Raw genomic sequence first — 22,181 nt, 5'->3', positions numbered from 1 at the left:
TGTACCCTTGCGCCTAACCATTTGGATATGGCAGCCTAATACTCTTACCAAAACAGAGCTGAGTTCTATAAATTGCAGTGTCTGGAAATTGGGCACCTGCAAGAAGACTGGTTTGAATTAAGTCTTTAAATGGACAGAATAAACCAAATGATGATAGCATCCTTACTCCTTCTTGAACAACACAAATTTAAGGAACCACTAGATGGCAGTGATCACAGTGTGCTGAAGTGGGATTTACTCAAAGAGGCAACTACCATCAGGGGTTAAAGGAAGGCTTTTTGCTTTCGAAAAGGTGACTATGGTGGTCTGAGACAGTTTTTAAATTCTGTACAGTGGGACCAACTGATGACGTTACCAACAGCAAATTCTAAATTGGAAGCATTCAAGGAATTAATCTTGGAAGCTACTAGGCTTTTCCTACCAACTAAAAAATACTATTCAAGTTTAGCCCTAAATGAATGTCAAATTAACTAATGAGACTCATGGCAGAGAAGGAAGGCACCTGGGTGGATGGGATCTATCCAGTTATATTAAAGGAGGCAGTGAAGAAAGTAAGCAGTTGCTTAGCCATGATTATGAGGACATCCTTGGACTCAGAGGAGGTCCCACAGACTGGAGATGTGCAAATGTATCCCAAATTCACAAAGTGGGATTGAAAGGTGACATGAGTAATTATTTAATCATGAACAGAAGTTAAACTAACAGACCTGTTAGTTTAACTTCTGTTCTGATTAAAAAAATGGAGTCACTGGTTAAAAAAGCACTGCCAGATCATCTAGACAAGACTGCGTAATTATAGTTCAGACACAGCATGGGTTTGTTGAGTGGAACTCTTGGCTGACCAATTTGATTGGATACTATGAGGCCACCGTAGCCTAGTAGTCAGGCGCGCGGGTGCATAAGTACATGTGCCTTGAGTGACCGGGGTTCAAGTCCGTGACTACTGAATACGGTGCTGTTTCTTGTAATCTATCTATCTTGTGAACTCCTCTGACCGTTTGATCGTCCCGGAGTATAAACAGAAAATTTATTATTTATTTATGATATGGTCACAAAGGAATTGGATGCCAAAAATAATTTTGATATCATATACTTGGATTTTAGGAAAGCTTTTGATACTGTTGCACATGGAAGACTATTATTATTATTATTATTAGCCATATAGTGCAAGGAAGCCTGAGGCTTATGTTGCACCAGACAAAAAAAAAAAAAAAAAATTCTGAATTACCCCGAGAGAAAGAAGAGAAAACAAGAGTCAGAAGTAAAAGGGAATCGCCAAGAAAGAGAAGAATGATGATATCCAGCTCAGGACCCTGGGTGTGTCAAGCCCATACTCACCAGATGAGAGCCCCTGGGGTATTGTACAAGTTGGAGCAGTATGGCATTAAGGGAAAGTTGCTACAATGGATAAAAGGATGGTTGAGTGGTAGAAGAGAGAAAGAGAGGGAGAGGGTAATCAATGGACACTGCTCTTCACGGACTAATGTTATTAGTGGAGTTCCCCAGGGGTTCATGTTGGGCCCATTGCTGTTTTCTGTATTTATCAATTATATTGATGAAAGTATAGTCTTAATGTCCAGTTGCAGATGATAGTTTGCAGATGATAAGAAGGTTGGTAGGGTTGTTAATGACAGTAATGACGGTACGCTACTGCAACAGGATCTAGAAAAGTTGAGAAGATAGGGTGAGATGAGGCAACTGAAGTTTAACACTGACAAATGTAAAGTACTACATATAGGTAGCAGTAACCCCAGAATAACATACCAATTTTGCAGTACTACACTCAGGGTAGTGGAAAAAGACCTGGGGGTAATTGTGCAGTCAGATATGAAGTTTTCTCAGCAGTGCACACAGGCTGCAAGAGTAGATCATGGGGTCTTGTCAATGATATACAGGAATTTTGCTTGCAGAAATAAGGAAGTGATTATTTCTTTGTATAAGGCGATGGTCAGGCAACGCCTTGAGTACTGTATACAGCTCTGGAGGCCTCATTTTAGAGCTGCTGGAACAAGTACAGAGAAGGGCAATGAGATTAGTGAGTGGAACAAAGGGTTGCTGTTACCAAGATAGGCTAAAGTTTTGCAAATTGCAGCATCTAGAGACTAGGCACCTGCAAAGTGATCTGATTGAGGTGTATAGGTGTATAAGGCCTTGAAAGGTTTGAGCAAGCTCAATACTGAGAGGATTCTTCCTCTTGCTCAGATTCACCACCTGGGGGGGGGGACATAAATTCAAACTGAGGAAAGACAGTTGTAGAATAGATGTGTGGGAATTTGCCTTTAGCCAGCAAGTGGTTGATTGCTGGAACAAACTACCATCTGTCGTTGTGGAAAAGTTGATAGCTTAAATAAATCCAAGGCTAAACTACACAAACTTTTGAAGTGAATGGATAGGTGAAATAGTTTTTTTTTTTTTTTTTGGCTGATACTATATACAGTTGATTTTAATTTCTTGCATCATATGCCTCTACTACTGCTAATGCTAACACCTATATAAAATTTGTTTTTCATAAAAATACAGAATTACAAAATTAAATATGCTAATCTTCAGAAAAAGAATAACATGTAAAATGTTTGGAAAATACAGATTTATTCCCTTGCTATTAATTTCATAGATTTGAAGAAAACCCATTTGGAAGAAACTAATGTTGGAAGAGAGAGTACAAATTTTTAATACTATTATCATCATTTTTTTTTTTTTTTTTTATCAACCATCAATTTTATTCACTTACAATTTATCTAACCCTTTTCAAGAGAATTTTGTTAATATATATGTGTGCCATTTTTGCTAAACTAAACCAGCCAAAGTTTCTCTATTATTTGGATTTAAAATAAATTTAATCATGACTTTTAAAGAACAAATATTTCATATTATTGAAATCTCTCGATTACCAATCAGTGATTACGGAAATCTTTCAATTTTGCCCATCATTATGCAGAATAAAACATAACAGCATTATTTATTTTGCCTCCTTTTTATGCTGTTTTCATTCAAGATAATGTATTAAAAATCAGAATTGGCACACTTATTAATGGTATATTTACATTAATAATAACTTGGAAAGAGAAATAAACAAAAAAAAAAAATGAACAACTATTATGCATATATAATGATAAGACAAATCACAGCAAATATTTTGTAATATAGTTTTCTAAAATAATTTCTGAACACTTTAATATATTTATATATATATATTAAAAGATTAATATATATATTTAAATAATGCAGAATTAATAATATACATGCTAATTCTACATTATTCATATTGTATTAGTAAATTTTTGTGATGCTTCTTTATTCACCTACTGCCTCGGCTTGATATAATGCTTGTGATGACAGTGCTTTTTTCACCATTTGCCTTGATTTGATGTATTGCTACTTGTGGCAGTGCTTTATTCACCTATCAAGGCAAATGAAGAAATGTTGATGACTTAACCAAATAGGTCTGTGGATATACCTGCTTCCAGTGTTAGCTCAAATTCAATTTCATAATCCACTCAAAGAGCAAGCATTTTATCATAGTTTATATGCTTGGAAGTAGCAACAAGGAAAAAAAAAACTTAAACCTACAAAATGCACCTTGTGATTTGTTTTAAATTAAATAAATAAAATCAATGCTCACTCACTCGTTAAATATAACATACTTCTAAAGCTAGATGACTGCTATGCAACTTCAGCTATTTATTATAGCCAGGACCTTCTGCTGATTGCTAATTTTCAAAAGCAATGATTACAATTTCTTGTAACAACAGGTGAAATACAGCCAAAGTAGTTTTTGCATATAAAATCCCAAGCAAACAAACAGAAAGTAATGAAAATTCATCGGGAAAATGTGATCTATGATCATATCATCAAAATGAAGATACAAATTACTAGTGTGTACTTTCAAAAAAATTTTAAATTTATTAAGTACGCTGGTAAATCCGATTAAGGAATGTATTTTCAAATGGCACTTATTTATAGCAAAATAGTAACCTATCTACATAAAATGATTGTTTTATTTATTTATTTTTTTTAATTATGAGGTTAAAATATTAAACTTATGTCAAAAGTTTAATCTCAATATTACAGTAATAATTAACACAGAAGTCTGCTTTTCAAGAAAATTCTGTTCCTGAACTTGTCTATTTATTCCTGAAGAATAAAAAAAAAAAAAAAAAAGTATTAAGAAATCAGCTTGAAGAATCATAATTATCAGTACTTCTAATAATTATGTATTTCCTTATGTCCTTTCCAGGGAAAAAGAGTGGTATAGGCAGCTTGGCAGCACTGCTGCCAGAGCAAAAAGGAAATTTCAGTAATAGTTATTGACTGATGTTTGTCCCCATCTGTATCGTTTAATACAGATTGGGCCAAAATTATTGGGGGCCACTAGGACCGAAAAAAAAAAAAAAGCCAGTCTGAGCCTGGTCCTTTTTTATAGACTAAGTAATTTGGACCCATATCAAAATATGGTACAACTTCATACTGGAAAATGGGCTTATATCAAGTTCCAAATCATGATTCATAATAAGCACAATAGCAAATGTCATCATACCACTCGTATTATAATAATGACATTTCTGTCATTATTATAATACGTTAATATTATAATAATTTCTGTTAATGAATATGACATTTACTATAATTTTTTTTTCAATTTTGAATATTTGTAATGTTAAAATGTTAAGCTGCTACAAATGAAAATGTGAATATGGTAAAGAGTTATCAAATTCATGAATCTGAGTCTTTGCTAGGAAAACTACAAAGATTCACTATGCATTTGATGGTGAAGCTACAAGATGATATATAACCAAGAAGAAATGGAATAAGACTTCCTAAATTACAACAAATATTGTTATCTTACATATATATATATATATATATATTTTTTTTTTTTTTCACTTGTACAAAAAGTTATATCAAATAGCAGCAATCCATCAAAATATCATCCGCACTAATACCCACTTCAAGTATAATTATTAATTCCATAAAAGATTCTCCTTGTGAAAAACTATTTAATTGCTAAAAGGTTCATTAATTTGTCTGTGCGGTACAATAAAATCTGGGCCCTCCTTTGCAAATAAAAATAAAGAAAATAACGCCAACAAAATGAAAACGAAGCACAATTCATATTTATACAATGTATGGACACCCAATAACAATAAAAACAAACAAACAAGAAGCCGTAAGAACATCCAGCAATTATACATATCTCCTCCAAACACAGATGCTCACAATTGGCAGCTTTTAATAAGAATTTTTCGCTTCTACTAAAATCGCACTACAGCATAGAGTGAAAGGATTACAATCCTGCTTCGCTGTTTGAAAATTACATCGCTAACGTAAAACTATGAATAAGCATATGGGGAAAAACATTTCTATTCTTATTACTTTAGAAAAAGATACAACTGTCGAACGAATAATTACATTTATTTCATATGAATATATGTGAAAAGCGAAGTTTTGAACTACTGTACTACATAAATACTGAGAGCAGATTAACTGAACTACCTACCTATAATAAAGAGAAATATTACAAATCCATATTTTGCTGTATGTCCAAACAGTAAATAAATAAACAAAGTACTTGTATAATAGAAAACTGATCAGAGGAAGCATACGGATGCTTTGGACTGGTGGCAGGATTTGACGTGACCGTTTGACAAGACTTACGGGCACACAGTACGATCAGAATAAGAGGCGTCAACACATCCTTTGCCAAATAACTACGTTTTAATAATACGATGAAAGTAGAAAATCGCGATAATGCAGCATTCGCACTACTTTGTGCACCTTTTTCTAAACATGCATAGTATACTTACGGCAGATCAATGAAAGATTCCTCTCTGCTACACGCACCGCAATATCAAGCCTTAACTTCCACTGCCCTCGTGTGACGACCATGCAATATTACAAAACTATGTCTAAAATATGGCCGTTTCAACCTGGCCGATTGCTTTCGTTTTAGCATTGTTCAAGGTAGGTAACTATATTCTACGTAAAGCAAAAAATATAGCAAAAATAAAGTGTTCTCGAGGACTTCTTCGAAAATCCAAAATCAGCACATCACTTCAAAAGCAGTCAGTTAATACTCCCTGCTGCTGCAGGTGACGCTTTTTATAAGAAATGCCTAGCACAGAGAATAATTTGGTGGGCCGAGTCGAAGTTCCCGAAAACGCCATGTGTTTCAAGCTGATACTCCATACACTACCAGCCTTCGGGATATCTAGACCGCTCGTATGCCTGCTAGTCACGTGAAAGACTTAGCAGAGCCGTACCCGGGACTAAACTACGGGGAAACGGACGCAACAGAAGAGGGTGGCTGAGTTCCTGAGTTCCGGTGCTGCATCCCTCACTTCCTTGATAAACTAGACCGGAGCAGGAAAGAGTTTTTATCGCAGGTTTCCATGGATGTCGCTGCGGCCACAGGGAAGGAAGCATGAAAATATCCGTTTGGTGACAGTCTGGGACAACGGTTGTGATTCAATAAAATCGCACGAAACAAACTGGGCATTGGGCAAGGATTAAGGTAACTTATCTTCAGCAATCATGATGGCCAACGGTGAATCACGATACACTAGTATCGTTTTTTTTTTTTTTTTTTAAGATTTCAATACTTAGTAGACCGCACTAAGAAGTCTAGCTGCAGAAACGAAATGAAATCAATTACAGAAAATTCTTTAAATTTGGAACCTTTGAGGATTGAGAGGTGCCGAATTTTGGAGAGGCATACACTTTCGGGGAGCATATTTGAGCACTCTTAGTGAGCACTTTCAATAAATATTAAGCACAAACAATTAAACTTATTTACAACTGTACACATTTATGACTATCTTGTCCTTTCATCTGTTTCTGCGCCAAGATTTAAGCTGCATGGATAATGCAATGATCTCATTTCTCTCAGCAGAACAAACTAGGTAACGAGTTGCCTAGTGTTGCACTACTTTCAACAGAAAGTTTAGCTATCATACTGCAGCTTTGAAAACTGATTTCATACGGTCGAGAAGCGATGTCAACAAGTTTTATTTATATTACAACTTTGAAAGCTATTATTGTATACTGGGAAATCAGGGTGCATGGTTGGTTTGTTATAGCTATAACATAAACGTTTAAGAAACGATTTGGGGTCCACTTCTTTGTCGGGGCCCGGCTGTGTCGCATCCAAAGCACCATCCATTTGTACGCAACGGGTATACCGCATGTCAGCTCACATTGAACAGCTTTACAACTATTATGCCTGCGTGTTTTCACTGAAACCATCTGATGTCTAATGAGCGCCCAGTTAATCCTGAAATAAGTTAATCCAGTCATAGCAGTCTCATTTTAAGCAAACACCGATTAACCTTTTGGTAATGTTTGAAAGTGGTGCAAACTCGATGCAAAGACAACTTCGTTGTACAGTGAGAATTAAGACCATATCATTATCTATGCCAGCGTTTCCCAAACTGGGGTACGTGGACCAGTTCCAGGGGGTCCGCGAAACGTTCAGAAGGTATCAAGTAATATGCGTTTATTTTCTTAAAAAATATACTGATAGAATCACAACGAACTTCGTCATAGAACATTACTTATTTTCGATAAGATTAGTGTATATAATTGTATACATACTTCAAATTATTCGTTCTATGTATAGCAAATTGATGATAAAGTTATTATTATGTATCTGTATAAAAATAAGAATAAAGTTGAGTTGTTTCACACATTAAACTTTGAATTTTCTTTTCAGAAAACCCAGTGTTCATACTGGGTTTTCTTTTATGAAGGGGGTTCCCAGCAAACTTGTTTAGATTTTAGAAGAGGGCCTGTAAATCTCAGTAGTTTGGGAACCCTTGATCTATGCAGTTTAAATTGGCCACAGAAACGGATTAAAGGACAAGGCAGTCCTGCAAGAATTTTATAGACAGAAATGTCACCATATTCTGCGTCGATTCTTAAAAGACAAATGCGATTTTTGATATGAATGCCGTTTTGCTTTCTTAAAATTTATGGATTGTAACTGTTTTGTTTTGTTTTTTGTTAATATAAAATGTGCCGAATTTTAAGAGTTTACTGTATAACGTAACTTTTTTTATTTCAATAAAATTAAAGTCAATAAGATTAAAAATTAATCTTTAATTCTTCTGGAAATAGCACCCAGCTAATTAGACTTTTAGATGCTAAAGGAATAGCTAACTTATAAATGAGTGAGAAAGAAAAAATATGAAGAAACAACCTTCAAATCTAGTTTTATAATCAATGAATGAATAAAATTCGGGCGAAAGACCAGCGATGTTTTTCCTAATGTGTAAATATTTTATTGTGGTCTTGAATGGGCTCACAATAAAATATTGTGAGCCCATTCAAGGCCAGAGTTATCGAGATAAATCCAGGATCATGGGGCAGTGGAACAGTTGCTCCACGGCTGCAAAGTTGCAGAAGGCCGCATAACATGCAATTACTGTATTGTAGTTGTAGGGCCTCCGCGACCTTATTTTCAAAACCCTTCAAATATATATGCGCCAGGACCCCAGACTACCTAAATGCGAGAAGACTACTACAGCTGTCTTACATGTTCGTTTAGATTTCTACATTCTGTATTGAAAGTAACTGTCTCGACACACCCATTGGATTCAACCATTTCCTAATTAAATATGCATTTCCTCCTTCCCCCAAATGTGCAGAAAATGTTTTGTATAGATTTCAGTTGAACCTTTGGTTAGCATAGTTTTGTTCGTTTGAGGTTGTCTTTATTCAGTCCTATTTAAATAATATTAGATTGACATTTTTGTAGTGGTAAGACAGCTTCCGAAAATTCTAAATGAATAAGGTCGCGGATTCATTTAGAATTCAAAATGCCCCGTTAGTATGCAACAAATATCGCATGAAATACATGCATTTCATGTTTGTTCAGATTTCTATATTCTGTATTTAAAGTAACCGAAACATTGTTAAATGGAAACGGGCAATGATTCCGATTGAAGGAATGGGAAACAGTTAAAGGACTTAGGGTAGTACAAGAACATCTCCTCTGGCAATTTGAGTTTGTGATTATCGTATTCACTACGATCATGTTCTGGTAAAACTAAGTAAATCTCGTTACCACACCTAACAGTTTCGTGTTCACGAAACTGTTATCTCTTACTGAATTTATTTTAGTTAGATTATATGGAATACAGGCTGAGCCAAAAGTACTTATTATTATTATTATTATTAGCCATATGGTGCAAGAAGCCTGAGGCTTATGCTGCACCAGCCAAAAAAAAAAAAAAAAAAAAAAAAAAAAATTCTGAATTACCCCGAGAGAGAGAGAGAGAATCACCAAGAAAAAGATGAATGATGATATCTAGCTCAGGACATATATATAATAAGGATAAAAATAAGGTGAAAAGTTGAGTGATAATAGGAAGATAAAAATAATACGACAGTCGCACCTGGGCGCGCAAAGCAGCAGCAGCAAATGATACAAAAGTTTATATATATGAGATAAAAGTTTATACATATGAGATAAATCTATTAAAAAGTGCGAAGATGGAGGCCTAAATTACGCAAAATGCCAAAACTAATAGGAGAAGGATAGCAGAAATTGGAGATATTGAAAGCGTGAGAAAGAGAAAAAGAATGTAAATATCCTATATGATATAATGAATTAAATAAAATTATTTTAATTTGTTTTTAGCTAACATTAGATTTTAATTTTATAATTTTTCTCCCCCCTTTCTTGGACTTATAACCAAAGTATCCCAACCTTTATCTGATGCTTGTTATTACTCCATATATTAATTTAATCATTTCTGCTTTACAGTTCCCTTCTCTCTAATTGGCTATCGAAATCAGCCTATAATTTTGTTTAATTCATTATATCATATACACATTCTTTCTCACGCCTTCAATACCTCCAAATTCTGCTATCAATTAGTTTTGGCATTTTGTGTAATTTACGCCTCCATCTTCGCATTTTTCAATATATTTATTACTTATACTGTATATATATATATATATATATATATATATATATACAGTATTTTATAACCCCAGGGGCTCACATCCGGTGAGCATCGGCTTGGCGCACCCAAGGTCCTGGCGCCTCCGTAGCCAGGTGGGAAAGAGCAGCAGTGGGTAGCACACGCGTCTTGATTAGACCGGGGTTCGAACCCGTCACCACCAAATACGGAGGATGCGGAAAGGTCAGGGAATGACTACCGCATATCCCAGAGCAATATGGCCTTAGTTGCTAATGCTCCTAAAAACCAAATAACAAACAACAACAAGCAGGTCAAGGTTTCTCAAAGTGTAGGGTGTAATGCAATATCATCAGCAAAACTATGGATAGTATTTCCAGTCAATGGAAGAAGGTCATTAATATACAAGAGGAAAAAGAGTGGGAGAAAGAACTGAACCCCAAGGTTCAGTTCTTTCTCCCACTTCTTCGGTGGGTAGGTATTCACAATATGAGATATAACTTAAAACGATGCCGTTTTACTAATATTCTATTTATTCAGATATAGCTATATATTTCTGATGCGCTTGCACTATATTTATACATAGTCTACACTCTCCCATAGCTTGAGGCTTATGCCCTAAACGCTTTAGAGTCTAAATACATTATACACCATCAGGCATCTCTCATATTGTGGAGTTATACTTCATAACTGTTTTGCCATCATTAGGTACCTACCCACCCACCGAAAAAGGACCAAATAGCCCTGAAACGGCACCAGGGGAGCCTGATGATGTCCGGAGTTTCCAAGAATAGGTAACATCAGTCTTTCCCACTGGGGACGCGTTGCCCATTCGAGGAGTTTTTGAGTGGTGTGAGTTACTGTCCATTTCATTCTTCTACACCGTTTCTTTTCCTCTTCCACTCTTACTATTACTTTCCCTCTACGTTTTTGCTTTTCTAAGTCTAATAGGAACAAGTGGATAGTCAAGCTATTATCCCACACATATACAAAATAGCCCTGAAACGGTGCCGTCTGGGTGGTGGTATCCATCTGAGAATAAGTAAAATAAAAGTTTTTTATTTTACTTATATAAATATTTTCCCACTTTTCCAGAGAACTCTAAAAGCTCTGACTTTCAGCCAAAGCAGTATTTTAATTTGCTCGTAATTTATCGTACGCAACTAAAATGTATAGCAGAAACCTTAGCAAGAGTATAGTTACATTGACTCTATTACACTATTGAGGGTAGGTTTCCACAGAGCCGTGCCGAGGCGACCGAGGATCTTGCCTTAGGTTAAAAGCTGAAATGGGCGCCAAAAGAAAGATTTTAAATAATTGCCAAAATTTTATTTTTTTGATTATTTCAATCCGTTTATCAATCTTGCTTTTGCAAAACAAAATTTCCTTTATATTATAAATGAATAGGCGCATTATAGCCAAAGTAGCTTATGCACCATGAAACCCCCACAACAACAGCAAGACGAAAATCTTTGTGCGCCAGCACTATCTGGGGCGCCACCATGGTTGTAGCCCCACTAATTGTCATTTTTATAACCTCAATTGTAATTGTTTATTAAAACGTGTAATAGAAATGTATTTTAAATAAGTCATTTTTTTAAATATTTTAGGGGAGGGTACAATTTTTCATTTTTGCCTCAGGTACTAAATGGCACGGCCCTGGACTTCGACGTTACAAGAGCTGTTTGTCATCTGTCACTAAATTCATCATTAGTGTTTTAAACTGCGAGCTATCGTACTTCGCCTAACCAATGCTCACTAATAAAGAGCATAAGCAGGATTAAAACGTAAGTCCGGAATCAGTAATTCAATTCAGTTCAGTTCAATTTGGGCGAAGATTCGCAAAGATGGACTTATGCCAATAGGAGCAAGTCGGATGTAACAACACACGTCATCGACTTATCATTCGTCAGCAGCCACAAATTTCACTGGAAACGAGTTTAGTTGTGAGCATTGACATTTTCTGAACACGAGGGCTGTGGCCCTTTGCAAAATCGAGCGCATACGCTGCCACAAAAACTACATAGCTCATTAACTGTTGAATACAAGAAGAAAATAAAACCGGGACTGTAAACAGAGTGTATATATATATATATATATATATTTTTTTTTAACATCAAAAATTGATTGAAAAGGACAGATTTACGAAAATTTTGTTACCCATTTATGGACAAATTCAATGGAAACGTTTGGTGAAACACAAGCAGTTGCTCTTGACATCTCAAAGGCTTAAGATCGTGTTTGGCATACAGATCTTTTAAACAAGCTTCCATCTTATGGTTTGCCATCTGTTTTTTGTAATTGGTTATGCAGTTTTCTCTCTGATCACTCACTGAGAGTGATGGTGGTTGTTGTTTGTTTGTTATTTGGTTTTTAGGAGCATTAGCAACTAAGGCCATATTGCTCCGGGATATGCGGTGGTCATTCCCTGACCTTTCCGCATCCTCCGTATTTGGTGGTGACGGGCTCGAACCCCGGTCTACTCAAGAAGCGTGTGCTACACACTGCTGCTCCTTCCCACCTGTCTACGGAGGCGTCCGAGGGTGATGGTAAACGGCTCTCTGTCTTCTAACTTCTCCACTAATGCTGGTGTCCCCCGAAGGTTCAGTTCTTTCCCCCCCACTCTTTTTCTCTTGTATTTTAATGACCTTCTTCCATTGACTGGAAATCCTATCCATAGTTTTGCCGATGATAGCACATTGCATTCCACTTTCCATTTTGAAAAACCTTGTCCTGCTCAATCAGCTTCAACTTTTCGAATATCCGTTACCAATTCCTATCTCCAAAAACTATATCTCGCAAAAAGGATTCTTCTGCTCCTATGCTTATCTTTGGTGACACTCCGATTTCTAGGCAAAATGATATATTCTTTTGGGGATTACCCTGACTTCTAATCTCTCTTGGCACAAGCACATTACAAATATTGCTTCCTCTGCATCTAAAAAACCTTGTTTTCTCTTTTGTTCTCGGCGTTACTTTTCTTCCAAACAGCTGTTCGCTCTGTACAAATCGCAAATCCGCCCTACCATGGAATATTGTTCCCACATCTTGGGCGGTGCCCCCAAAACCTCTTTCAGGCTTCTAGATTTCATTCAGAAGAAGGCAGTTAGGTTAATTAATGACTCCTCTCTAACAGAGTCTCTCCATTCTCTGTCTCATAGACGTACTGTTTCTGCTGCATGCCTTTTCTACAGATACTTCCATGGGCACTGTTCTTCTGAATTGGCTTCTATAATTCCCGCTCTTTCTTTCAAAACAGTTCTAACACGTGCCGCCACCAGCCAATTACTGTCCAACTTCAAACTCACGGAACCAACTTTTCATCTTCCTCATCTATTCATGCAACTTCTGTTTTCTGGAACAACCTTCTTTCATACGTATTTCCTGAAAATTAGAGTCTACAGAAGTTCAAGTCTAATGTCAACAAATATCTTCTTTCGTCATATCAACCTCCAACCCAAGCACGGTACTAAGTACTAAAGGTTCTAATACCTTTCGTGTTTGGGATTTTCATAAAAAAAAAAAAAAAATGACGGCAAAATAAAGTAACCAAAGTTTAACTGAGTGGCAGCCACTAACCACATCCCAATGAATCACATCCCCATGACTACAATACCAACTTATTTCAGTCATGAAATCCATACGCTGCAATGCCAACTGCTCCTATGCATAACAATCCGCCATACTATACTTCGGCCCAGTGCTGGGACCAAGGCAGAGAAAACGGGGGGTGTTTATCCAAGGCGCATGAAAGTCAAGGGCATACATAAAAAAACCATACAAAAATAGCTAGATGCTCATCCAATAATTGGGTGGGGGGGGAACTTTAGTATTTTGCCAAGGAGTAAAACTGCCTAGTCAATTTGTCTAGTAACTGCTCATTTTTCATCCAGTAACAACCATTCTATTCCGGGTGTGTTCCCTTTAATGGAGAAAGGTAGGGGCAGAGTTAGAAAATCAAAACAAGGCGTAAAGGGGAAAAAAAAAATAATAATAATAAGGGACATTCACATCTGCAATTGCAGTTTAATATTTAAATATAGTTGTACATAAGGGAAATAATGTACAGTCAGATATTAAGTTTTCTGAGCAGTGCACACAGGCTGCAAGAGTAGCCTGTGTCTCATGGTGTCTTGTCAATGATATACAGGAATTTTGACAGCAGGGTTAAGGAGGTGATTGTCCCCTTGTATAAGGGGACAATCACCTCCATAAGACAATGGTCAGGCCAAACCTTGAGTACTGCATACAAGTCTGGTGGCCTCATTTTAGGAAGGATGTAGAGCTGCTGGAACAGGTACAGAGAAGGGCAACGAGATTGGTGAGTGGTACAAAGGCATGTTGTTACCAAGAAAGGCTTAAGTTCTGCAAACTGCAGCGTCTGGAGACTAGGCACCTGCGAGGTAATATAAATGAGGTGTATAAGGCCTTGAATGGTTTGAGCAAGATCAATGCTGATGGAATTATTCCTCTTGCTTAGATTACTCGCCTGAGGGGGCATAAATTCAATTTGAGGAAAGACAACAGTAGAATAGGTGTGCGTAAATTTGTCTTTAGCCAGCGGGTAGTTGATAGTTGGAACAAACTTCCATGTATTTTAGTGGAGGTCAACAACTTAAAAAAGTTCAAGCTAGAACTAGACAAACATTTGGAGTGAATGGATGGGTGAAATGGGAAGGTTTTTTTTTTTTTTTTTTTTGGCTGATGCTATATAAGCTTGCTTTCTTGCATCATATGCCACTACTAATGCTAATATATTTTCTAACTGAAACAGCCTGAGATATCAAAGTCATGAAAAAAAAAATAATAATAACAAAGGAATCATGAAAGCAACAAAAAACTTTTAAAGCAAACTAAACTACAATCGGAAAATCAGTTTCAATGGTTTTACCAAAGGTACTGTTCACTAAAGAACACTACACTTAGGTCGCCGCACGATGGGTTCCAAGATTATATTTTATTTTATTTATTTATTTGCAATTGCTATAAACAGCAATAACAACAGGATCCCACAATAATATTTTCAAATCATTCCTCATCTTATTTACCAGCAGTACACGTCTCTCTCTCTCTCTCTCTCTCTCTCTCTCACAAGCAAGAACCAAATGGAAATAGTGGCGATTTAATTTCCTAGACAGCTACAATCTAAGGAGGATATTATTTGAAGGTAAAACCCGAAAGTACGTGTCCAACAGTCTTCTAAAAATGCTAATTTATGGAAACCTGTTTTGTTTCCAGAAACACAGCAAACTCTGATTATGCGGAAGAGCATTTTCCAAAAGGTTGTTGCGCGAGATTGTCTGAATAATAAACAAAAGAGACTCCATAATAATAATGAGACAGAGAGACAGAGAAAAACAGCACGAACAAAACGCCTCTGCTCATCTAATGTACTAGTAAAATAGAAATCCATAGCAGGCTAGTATATTGAAAATGCAACAAATTGAGAATTTCTTGCACTTCAATTCCAACCAATTTTGGGTTTTAGCTATTATTTTTCATTTCGCTTATTTTTTGACTTCTTTGCACTACATGGATAATCGTAATGTAATGTATACAACTATTGCTGTCAGCAAGTATATCAATGTTTTAAGGATGATAGAAACAGTCGACATTTCGGATGTGCTGCAATGGTTTGCACAGATTTTTTAAATTTTTTTTGTGAAAAACGATTTTGAGCATACTTTATTTACATTCTAGTGACCATAGGCCCGGAAGTGAAGCAAATTTCAATGTTGGCGGATTGGTTGCTTATCCTCAAATAATATTTCAGGTTAACAAATCATTCATTTTTCCTATTTTTAAATAAGGGAAATATAACCCTATCCATTCCCGAAACGGTTGTTAGATAATACAATAGTTCGAAAAGGGAAGCAATGATAATTTCAAAAATGTTCCACATTAACGGTTCATTAACTTATCCGATTTTTAAACAAGAGCATGGGGGTAGATACAAGGGTCGGTTCATAAGTAATGCCTCCTGGGAGACAAAATCTTTGTAATTGAGTTAGCATCGTGAAGTTTTATATATTTCTAGTATAGATATTAACACAAATATGGTAAAATAAAATTTCGATTAAAGATATGAAGTTACGAAGAGTCAAACTATGTCGTTTCTGCCAACAGTCAGATAGAGTTCCTTTCCAAGTCAGAAAAAAACTCAGCTGTCTGCATTCATAAAGAATGAGCAAAGTATACCATGAACAGTGCTTACTGATGTAAGTACTGTTCATGCGTGGCTTGCACGTTTCAAAGGATCACTGATATTTGAGATCAGCCAAAGAATGGAAGCCGAAAGTCTGTGTGCATTGAAGAAAACACTAAGATTCTGGATGAAATGATTCAAAAAGACAAGACAATAACCATATATGCAATGGCACAAGCATTAATCGTGTTCAAAGAGATATGTATTAACCATTTTACACACATTACTTAATACTCCAAATGAGTACCAAAGATGTTAACAAGAGAAATAAAATTCAACTGATCTGCCAAGGCCTGCCGCAAGAGTACAATAACTGTCAAGGAGATATATTTTTTTAAAGGACTAATAACAGTTATTGAGATCTAGATCTTCCATTATTATAATAAATAAACGTCTACGAAATGGACACATTTGCAGTCTCCAGTGAAGGGAAAACCTCGATTGCCAGAGCATCACAAAAATTATGGCTAGTGTTTTGAAACAGAAGGCCCAATTTTAGTTTATTTTTTTAGAGAGGTCAGACTATAAATAAGGAAAGGTATTTCCGAACACTTGATAAGTTTAATAGGCAAAAAACAATAAATCGGTCAAGTACTGAGTGCCGGGCACTCAGAATGAAAGGTCTGTAGTCACGAATGGTCGTTAGTGTAGTATCTCAAATAGAGAGCTTAATGATAACTGAAAAAAGTTTCTAGTACCCCGGCTTGGCCTAAAACTGAGGAACTAACGAAAACATTGTCTATTTCAGTCTTTCCAGTTGTTGTGAATGACAATGTGTAAGGTATGTTAGTGTCTAACGACTCCTGGAATTTCTCCCATCTCCGCGAGTGTACATTGTATCGGGGCCAGAGATTTCAAGATGTGGGGGTAATGTGCTGTATATTGTGTTATGCGCTTTGTTCCTCCGGTCTATTAGCCGCCGAGCCCCTAGTGGGACCCGACGTTACCACACCGTGCCACGGGGAGGCTGACCGGGTGCACCACTGATGCTAGAGTACTCTGGCAGGTCCTGCCACCTACTTTCCTGGGATTTCAGTGGCTAGGACAAGATTTGAGAATGAAATTATCGCTGTTTCTTGAGCAACGGTTGTAATTTTAACAGAAACCAAGTTATTGGAATCTAATGATGCCTTCCGTGCACTGACCAGTTATGCCAACGAGGTCTTTCGTCGTCGCTGGCATCACCTGCAACTCCCGAACACTACTCCTGGATAACCTCCTCTAGACAGCAACTGATACCCAGCACCGGAAACTTCCAGACATGAAACTGCAAATGGCGGACAGCCCTGTCGACGCCGCTCCGCGATTCTCCATTGTGACGATCCTGGACTCTTTAATTTGAACTTTACCTATTCTCTTCTTCCTACCCACAGTCTTTCTCCAGGACTCCCACAACTGCACCTAGCACTCTTCCTGCTCCGTTTCGCCTGGGAGGATGCCTACGCTCTGTCATCCTCGCTATCTTGTCTGTCTTCCACTTTCCTGTCTCTTCTCCGCTCTTTCCTTGGCCCTCCCCACTCTCGCTCCTGTCAGATGGATGGTCCGTCAGATGTCTTTTACTCCCTGGTCCGGCTCCTCGTGCCAGTGGACGGATGCTGGGAGGCTCCTTCCTGGTGATCGCACCTCCCAGTAACGAAGAGGCCAGTCAAACAACACAAACAACACACTACTCACACATAACCCACACTGACTGGCTTTGCTATGTTAACAGAGTATTTAACGCGGATTTGTGGGAAACCACGGGAACCGCATAACAAAAAACACTATGTCATTTTAACAGAGCGTAGGGTTGTTCGCTGATAACGTGTTCTAGGGCCAAATATGTCGGGCAAATATATACACACACACACATATATATATAAAAAAAAAGTTGTGCAAGAGAAAAGTAAGGGAGGAAGGCAGAAGACTGGAGGGTAGGAAACAGAAGAAAGGGGCCGACAGGGAAGATGGCCCCTGATGACAGTGTGGCATGCCCAGTGCCTCACCAGAGAGAAGAGTGGGGTGGACAAAAAAAAACACCTCCCCACACACAAAAAAAAAAAAAAATCATTGTGTAAGAGAAAAATAAGGGGGGGGGGGTAGAAGGACGGATGGTAGGAAACAAAAGAAAGAAAAAAAAAAAAATCATTGTGTAAGAGAAAAATAAGGGGGGGGTAGAAGGACGGATGGTAGGAAACAAAAGAAAGAAAAAAAAAAAAAAGTAAAAGAAAGAAAAAAAGTGGAAATCCAGCAGTGTGAGTGCTACTATGGTGGATGGGTCATGTTCAGGAAGATCTAGTCCATGTGTCGTCATTGGGACTCCATTTGGTGAGTCTGTGTCACATCCAGACTGAAGGCTGGTCCAGTAGTCCATGATAACGAACAGTAGGGTGGTCAAAACCGGGAGTCCAAGATATGATGGTCAAGTCCAGGGATCGATGGTAGGTCTCTTCTTGATGAGATGTGTCACGTCTGGTCGGGAGAAGTTGGTCCAGGAATCAATGATGAGGAATTTGTCAAGGTATGTGTGGACCCTGTCTTTGATTGCAGTGCTAGTATTGTCTCAACCAAGTGGGGAGACCAGTTGACTACTTGAAATGTGAGGGATCAAGTTGGGTTCTGAACTCCGGATGGTTTGTTGGTCAAGTCTTGTGTAAGTTGGTCCAGGGCATTAGCATCCATGGCTCAATGATGTGCAGCAACAGTTGGCAGTCATGGTTGTTATGACCTATTGATTCGGATGCTAAGGTGGTGGTAGCGCTGTCTGCCTGGTAAATAGGTCCATTGCAAATTGAGTCAGGGCTCTGTAAGTTTTTTCATTCTGTAGGGTGGGGTGTTCTTGATTTTGGTAGTTGAAGCGTAGTTTCGTTATTAGGATCCTCCTGAAGTCCTCGTAGATTTCACAGCTGTGGGCAAGGTGCTCCCACATCTGATCCTCTCCACAGTGGCAGCGGGGTGAGTCTGAAATTCTGAAGTCATGTAGTTTTTTCTGGAAGGAGCCATTGAGGAGGTAGGTAGCATAGAATCCCGGTGAAAACCAGACAGGTGTGAGGGGGGTAGGAGGCCCTGACATCCGGGAGGAATCTTTTGGTGACAGCGCCTTTAGTTGAGGCCTGCCCTCTTTCTTGCCAGGTGTCTGTTAGATGTTCATTAAGTCTCTTCTTTTCAACGTTTCTATTATTTGCTGCGCTGGAGAAACCTGCGCAGGTAACTGCTCTTCCTTTGGCTATTTGATAGAGCAACCCCTGACGAACAATCTCCAGGTCCAGTGGAAGAGATCCAGTGAGGACAATGGTGGGAGAAGCGATTGGCAGGCGAGGACCGTGCAAGACTCCACGCAGGCGTCTCCCCACCACCGCCGCCTCAACACTGGCTTTTTGAGTACCTCCTTGCCGAGACAACTCCAGCTTTGAAAATTGTTAAAAAATACTTCTCGTCTTATGACCTTTATAGAATTATTAACTAACTACAGTATTAACAACCGTTTTGTCACCAAAAAGAGTTACTTAGTACAAAGAAGCGAGCTATCGAAGTGCAATAAAAAATTGTTTTTTTTTTTTCATTTTAACACAAAAAGTAAATGATAGATTTCAATCGGAATAGTTTTTCCTTGATAAGCATCGAATAACGCATAGCTAATGTGATTTTTAAATTTTTAGCTCCATTAGCGACGGAAATAGAGGGGGGGGGACACGAAAATCACTAAAATTTTCCTGTCTGGCGCCGCCATTTTTAATTTTAAAAATATATTAAACCTACTCGTTGAGCTCTTTCCAAAGGTGTATAATAAGCTGTAGGTTGTCGACATTTTTGTCTCCCCCAAACATTCTACCCTCCATTTCTCAGACAAATTTTTGTCAACAACGATCAATATGGCGCGATGTTGGCCCACATGATATACAAACCCATGCAAAATTTCAAGTCAATAGGTTGAGTGGTTCCAGAGATACAATGCTGTGACAGACAGACGGACAACCTAGTGTAAAAAAATTATGGAGATCCTAAAGTCACGAAACTTTATTAGACAGTTGGACAGACAATGGAGTGACATTATAAGCGTCCTTCGTTAGACTACGGACCATAAAATAAGGAAGGCAGGATATCATGCCACATAAATACACCGTAACGACAAGCCCACATTGCACATATGACACATGAAAATTCCAGGCCTCCGGTGGAGAGTTTGCCTCATTCTGCATTTTTTTTTTTTTTTTTTTTTTTTGATTTGGTAGTTGTTGGCGCATCGGCTTCTGTGGCCATATTGCACCTCCCAAGGTTTTTGACAGTACTTTAATCCAAGCCCGAGGCGGGAATCGAACCCGCGACCTTTGGGTTGCCGGGCAGGTACTTTACCCACTCGGCTAGCCCGGTCGGCTCTCATTCTGCATATAGTTACAACTTGGCTCCACCTGAGTGTTATTTGGACATATGAAGAGACATCATGGAAAATACTTTTGGAGTGATGAGAAGCTAAAAAATAAAAAAAAAAAAGACAGTGAGCTACAAGCTGGCTTGAATATCTTGAAATGTATACTTCCCACTCCACACTGTATTCTTCACAGATTTGGTCCTCTGCCCCACCGAGCAACCTGAAAGCTGTCCCACAGTATTGAATACTGGCTCTTGAGATGGCTGAACAGGATCTCGAATCACCCATTTACTATCTGTAGAGCCATCCTACTTTCTAATTTCAGTATTCCTCCCTGGAAACAGACAATTAACACAAGAAACATTTTCACATTAGTCCAACTGCTACCAGGGATATTAGACGCTGCCAGCATTGACGGTTTGTTTCACTCTCATAGAGAAACCCCAGGAATATTGAAACAAGACATCCTCTTCAAAGCAACTTAAAAAATCTGGATAGCCTAAGTTGCTTTGTTCCAGCAAACACGATAGAACTCTTCAATCAAGTAAGAATTGACCGGAAAAGCTCTGTAACGACAACACCTACAGGTTGCAAGTCTTTGCCGACTCCTATCGTCTCGTACAACTTTAGTGCACAGCCACTCGGCTCTAAACTGGATTTAATTTTGATCCCTTTTAACAATATCTTCTCATTATTCTAAATGTCAACCTAAGATGTCAAAATTTGAAATATATTAAAATCATAAGTACACATGTATTTCAAGATTTTGTATTCAACTTTTCAGGGTGAACGTCCCATGGACTTTGTAACCTTTTGCTCATGGGGTCAGCTTCACACCTTAGAATGTAATTCACACCCTTCTAGCCAATGGCTGTCCCAGGGATTCTCCTCATCAGAGAAATAAATGAATAATAATAATAATATGCGAGTTGGAAAGAATATGTTGGCAAAAATATAATGATAAACAACCTGGATATATAGAATAATGTATACATGTTTCTCAGTGTTTGTTTAATAAAATGATATAAATTTCAATTTTGTATATCTGTTGCTTTTATACTTTTCTGGCCAAAGATATATTACTTATGGATCGACCCTTGTATATCCCCCACAACCTTATATGAATAACAATCCGAAAAGGAAAATACTGTAATCTAATAATAATGTGAAACATTATTATTATTATTAAATAATGTTCCACACTATAAAATGCTTAATGGTCTACAATGGTTTTGTGCACATTTTAATCAATGGCGTCACTTCCGGAATTAACTGGACGAAAGCCAAGATAAAAACGTGCTCAAAACCGTTGCATCGGTGCTGCCAGGTCGGTGGAGCTGTTGTTAAAACAATTAGTAACGTGTTATGAGTAGTTGCTCTCAATTTTCTAGCTTGTCGTTAATTACGTCAATTATCAACTGTCGTTCGTATATACCGAACCACAGTTAATTGAATAGCAGTAGCACACCGCTCGAGCCACCAATTCAAAAAGTATGCAGGTATATGCTGCTCGGTCAAGATATTAGAAACAAAGCCTCGCTATTTTGTAGGAACTCCATGGGTTTGATTACAGCCTGAATTCGAGATGGCATGGATTCGACAGCTTCTGAACTTTCAGCTTCTGAAAGGTATCCAGTGTAAGCTAAAGCCATTGCTGTTAGCAAAATTCCTCTGGTGAGGAGGAAAATAGTACTGGTTTGGAAATGAG

The 22,181-nt window shown here is 37.8% G+C and overlaps 1 protein-coding gene across 2 annotated transcripts in view; it reads right to left on the bottom strand.

Moving 5' to 3' along the window:
- LOC150085147 (uncharacterized) overlaps positions 1–22,181 on the bottom strand; it is a 307,492-nt gene that overhangs the window by 145,515 nt on the left and 139,796 nt on the right. The window contains exon 1 of one of the 2 annotated variants that reach the window (XM_090373893.1): positions 5,805–6,248. The exons of the other annotated variant lie outside the window; for it this stretch is intronic. Within the exon in view, the coding sequence (XP_090230019.1) occupies positions 5,805–5,886 (82 nt within the window). The 5' untranslated portion in view covers positions 5,887–6,248. Of the gene's footprint in view, positions 1–5,804; positions 6,249–22,181 lie in introns of those variants that run through there. 2 annotated transcript variants of the gene reach the window in all.

This window comes from Mastigoproctus giganteus, chromosome 5 (assembly GCF_048544385.1).
Source record: "Mastigoproctus giganteus isolate SK-2022 chromosome 5, ASM4854438v1, whole genome shotgun sequence".
In the NCBI taxonomy this organism is placed as follows: domain Eukaryota; kingdom Metazoa; phylum Arthropoda; class Arachnida; order Uropygi; family Thelyphonidae; genus Mastigoproctus; species Mastigoproctus giganteus.
The sequence above is the reverse complement of the archived record's forward strand: the minus strand, read 5'-3'. Positions and strand labels throughout refer to the sequence as shown.